The sequence below is a fragment of the Alosa pseudoharengus genome, unplaced genomic scaffold (genome assembly GCF_046254945.1).
Source record: "Alosa pseudoharengus isolate Yale_2024_CS ecotype anadromous, Long Island Sound unplaced genomic scaffold, YU_APseudo_1.1 YU_APseudo_1.1_scf_12, whole genome shotgun sequence".
Lineage (NCBI taxonomy): Eukaryota > Metazoa > Chordata > Actinopteri > Clupeiformes > Clupeidae > Alosa > Alosa pseudoharengus.
The window spans coordinates 24,689,284-24,694,283 of NW_027468587.1; the positions used below are offsets into that span (position 1 = coordinate 24,689,284).

A 5,000-nucleotide genomic window follows, 5' to 3' on the forward strand; every position below is an offset into this window, starting at 1 on the left:
AGGAACTGAGAGAAGAGAGAGAGAGAGAGAGAGAGAGAGATGAGGAAGGAACACAGAGTGAGATGGAGAAAATAAATGACATATGGGATCTCCCTTGCCTCCCTCTCTCTCTCACTCTCTCTCTATCACTCTCTCCCTCTATTCCTCGCTCTCCCTCCCTCCCTCGCTCCCTTGCTCTTCCTCCCTGCAGGTCCAGCGGGTCTGGGGGATGCTGGCCATGCCTGGGTGTTGTGCAAATCTGCTAAAGATTAGTGCACTCAGAGTAAATCAGACAGAAGCTAAAGCAATTAGCACGGAGAGAAATTATGCTAATGAGCCTGCAGAGCTTGTTAGGTCATTTTCATTATGCATGTTAAGCTGCGACTTAGGGCAGGGTTACTCCAAAAGAAGATTAATCGTTGCATAAAGGGCTGAAAAAAGGTGCAGAATGAGATTCCATTAATCAGTACACACAAACAAATATGAGAAACCGCTCCATATTATGGCAAAAAAACAACAACAAAAAAACAAATACATGTCGAGATTAATGAATGGGCTCTGCATTTAAATAAAACAAATAAGCAAGTAAATGCAGCATGGAATAAGGTATGCATACCAACTAGAGATTTCCTGCTAAATACTGTATATCATTTAGCAAAGGTCAAAAAAAGCTAACCAACAAACGAATAATTTCAAAACATTTCTCTAAGCTAATCCTGAAAAACTCCTGACTCTTTTGTTTTGGTCGTCGGTGTAATCTGTCATAGGCTCCCACACAGTGAGTTACAGTGGAATGCCGTTGCACCACAGCACGCAGGAGCCATAAATACAGCCCACAAATGAAGCCGTTCATCACGTGTTTACGGGACCTTTCGCCATGTCAATATGCATTAGCCGCTGACTGATGGCCGTGTGTCTAATTAATCAATCCACGCCTCGCCACTCATATGCCATTAATTCCCTGATGAGCGGGTCACTGTACAGGGCTACGGGGATAAATCTACCACGCGCTCCACTACAGAAATAACCACGCTGGCCCAAATAAAACACACACACACACACACACACACACACACACACACACACACATACACATACACATACACACACACACAAACACAAACACAAACACAAACACAAACACAAACACACACACAAACACACACACACACACACACACACACACACACTGTTGAGTAAGACTGTCAGATGTGTAGGTGTTTCACGAGCATCGTTACACAGAAGATTGAAGACAAGGGTTTGGGGTGAGGAGTGGTGTGTTGCTGATTCAGAGGCTCTGCCTATTAATCGACTGTGTTTAAAGTGTCAGCAGACAATTTACCTTATGGCTGCAGCCCTGCTCCACTCCTGTCTTGGTGTGTGTGTGTGTGTGTGTGTGTGTGTGTGTGTGTGTGTGTGTGTGTGTGTGTTTGTGATATACAACATAAAAGTACTTAAATCTGAAGTAGAAATTAGATTTACCTCAAAGGCAAACACCTGCAAGGGATTCTGTTTTTTTTTTTTGGATGAAAAGTGAATTTTGAGACTCAAGCTGTGCTGCATTAACTTGAGGACACAACATTTACTGTCACACTTAGTATTATTGATTGAATCATAAAGCACATGGCTTAAGTATCAGCGCTGCCGGATGCTGAGCTTGAGAGAAAAGCAGTTTGGCTTTCTCCAGGAGCTATATATAACACCTTCACAAACTCAACACAACTTTGGCAGCCTGCAGCTGGCAATCCGCAAGCTTTCAGTGGCATTAAACACATAAACGCTGTGTCAACTATTGCAAATAGGTTGCTCACTTTCAACACATAACACATTTTTATGGTCGCTTTTGATCTGACCCCTGCGTGATCTTGAAAAAATATTCTTCAGCCAAAATGACCGTAAATAAGGACATGTCCGTAGACAGACCAAGACCCGTATACAGGTGTGGGGAGACGCAAGCTATCAGGGGCCTGAGATATTTTCTGGGTAGTGTGCAATCTCATATTTTACTTCCTGTAACAACCATGCACTGTGCAGTTTGCATTCATCTCAATGAATGCAAAAGGCATCTGTAGCACTTGGGTATACGATGCAAATCTTTTGTGATCATTTGATGCTATTTGAAAGGTTGATCCTAAACGATTCGTATAATTGATTCTAGACTAGAGAGTACAAATGTGCCATATCCAGTAAATTTCATAAAAAGATCTCATCGCAGATTATGGGTGAGTTCAGTTTCCCGATGGCGCAGGGAACTGAGCCAGCACGATTCACTGCCCCATAAAACGACTGTCTCTGCCTGAAGGTCAGACATTCAGCGCAAGGCCAACATTTGCAGCTCGCCAATCCACCGACTGGAGTCTGACCAGTCCTCTTGGTTCTGCATCCCCTTTATCACCTCAACAGTTGTTTTGGCAGCTGTCCTAATGCCGGCACGTTAATTCCAGCCTGTAACCCTGTCCTTCTCCTCCTCTCTTTCTGGACATGTTTAATGTTTTTTGTTTCTCTCTTCTCTCTGTGTCCCTCGCTTTTCTCCCTCCCTTTCACACACTTTCACATCATCTGTTCTCTCGTTATCACCTTCAGCTGTACAGCACTCTCTCAACACTCCGAAACCTCACGCTCACACATAAACACACATACACAGACACACACACATGCACACACACACACACACACACACACACACACATACTCACAAACACACTCACGCACACACACACACGTACACAGGCATACACACACACCACACACGTACACAGACACACACACACACACACAGATACAGACACACACACACACACACACACACACACACACACACACACACACACACACACTCACACTCACACACACACTCACCCATACTCGCCCACACACAGAGACACACACACTCACACAAACACACACCTCTCATTCACGCTCTTCTCGTTCCCTCTAGTGACTTCATATTTTGGCGTGGGTCCCGGATAAGAGTTCAGTGTGGAGCCCGAGCTGAGGAGCGGCCTCGCCCGCCTCTGTGCTGTTATCACAGACTCCTCAGATCCCCATTACTCAGGGCCCACTTATCACTCACAGGGGTCGCGTCCAGCACACACGCCGGACATCGTGCGTTAGATCCCCTGGGCTGGACCGCTATGCTGGGGTAAGGGGTGTGTGTGCGGCTACCGTTCTGGGGATAAGGGGATGGGGAGGATGGTGTGTGTGTAGTGGTTTGTGTTGCCATTTTTTTTTTTTTCATGTCCAAAAGCAATTTTTCAGCCGGTCTCTCCTCTGATAGCACGGAGGAAACCACCAGAGGTCTTAGACGATGCTGTGCAATTTGCTGAGAACTGTTAGCGCTCCCAACAGTGTGTGCAACACAATGATGGAAGAAATATCCTGAAAGCATACAGGTATGTGGCCACAGACATTGGTACAGGCAGAAAATGGAATGTCAGTGCTTGTGAGCATCTGATGTGATTACATGATGCATTGGAATGGAATGCCATGCAAAGGCACACCACTGCATGACCTGTACAAACTATTCTCAGATAAAACCCGACACAGGTACACAGAAAATAAAATTCCAAATGAGGGATTTTTTTACAGAAAAATATATGCAACTTATTTACATAATCTAACCAAAGACGTTATAAATGATGAGACACTGCACTTAAAGATTCCACCAGAGAAATGTATGAGGACAGTCAGTAACGCCAAGATGGCGCTTGTCTTTACACCATTCAATTCAGATTTAAACAAGAATTCATCTGATGCACTTTTTATCTTAGTAATTTGTATTTGGAGTTATGTATGCCTCCCCATTCATTAGAATAGGAGCCTGATCTCATTAGTCCAAAATAACTGCCTGGATGCGTTACCAAGATGGCCGTCGAGTGGCAAAACTTGCCTGAAAGGACTTTGATCTAACTACATGTGTGAGACAGATTTGTTTCAGCACTTTTATGACTTTTACATTCTACTTATTCATACATTTTCATTCTTTTTCTTAGACACCAGTGAATATTAATTCCCTTTAGTTACAGAGAGTCTTCAGCGGTGAATTCATTCATTCCATTCAAACCCCCAAGGGAGCTTACCGTCATGAAGCCGTCTAGCAGACCGGAGTCGGGTTTGGGCGGGGCCTGCAGGCGCTCCATGGACCACTTTTCCATGATGGCGTTCACCTGGCTGTTCTCAGTGTTCAGGATCCTAAAGCCTGTCATGTTCACTCCACTGTAGCGGTATGGCTCCACGTCCAAGGCGAACAAGTCCTGAGGACACACATTCCATCAGATTAAAGTCAGCTTCATTACAGAAGCATCCTTAGTTAGTGGATACAAACATCTGCAAAATATTGTTCCAGGAGTCATGGCATGTAAATACAACACATATTAAACAAGATATTATTATAAATGATTAACAACAGAGTAACTATCATGTAATAACAGTCTTTTACAAATAATGGTCAAACAAATAAATGCCATACTTGGCAGTGACATACTGTACATTCTGCTATCACAAAAGGCAAAAAGAAAAAGAAATGTCAGAACTAATGACATGTATCCCTAGAATGTGCCTCTTTTACAAAGACCAAAGGGTGGCTATAAAGCTATATGTGATTTGTGTAAATTATGACAAGCAAACAAAATAAGAATGTCTCTCCATGGCAAACCGGTCATGGCCATTTTCTAGAAAATTGCTTGCTAGTACTGCATATAGATTGCACTCTTGTAACAGTAGAGCTCCCTACATGCTCTCATGACAGAGCACACATATACACCAGCTTCTGAGAAAAGGAAATCTGGCGGTGACCGGGGAGCCATATGTGGTCTCTGTGGCTGAGCTGTTGACGGCGGTGGCTGAATTAAAGCCCCAGCTCTGGCTCCTCTGCCTGCCAAAGCCAGGCTCGGCATCAGCACCCTGCTGGAGCATCTCTGTGTCACACGACTGCATGCCTATCTGGCCCAGAGTATTCACATAAACACTCAAAAGGAAGTATCGCTTTCCATACAGGGGAATAAGTAGGCAAAAATATCAAA

General features: G+C 44.1%; 1 protein-coding gene across 1 annotated transcript in view; it reads right to left on the reverse strand.

The window, feature by feature from the left end:
* grik2 (glutamate receptor, ionotropic, kainate 2) overlaps nucleotides 1-5,000 on the reverse strand; it is a 170,486-nt gene that overhangs the window by 90,942 nt on the left and 74,544 nt on the right. The window contains exon 6 of the mRNA XM_076279486.1: nucleotides 4,059-4,232. Coding sequence (XP_076135601.1) covers nucleotides 4,059-4,232 — 174 coding nt within the window. The remainder of the gene's footprint in view (nucleotides 1-4,058; nucleotides 4,233-5,000) is intronic.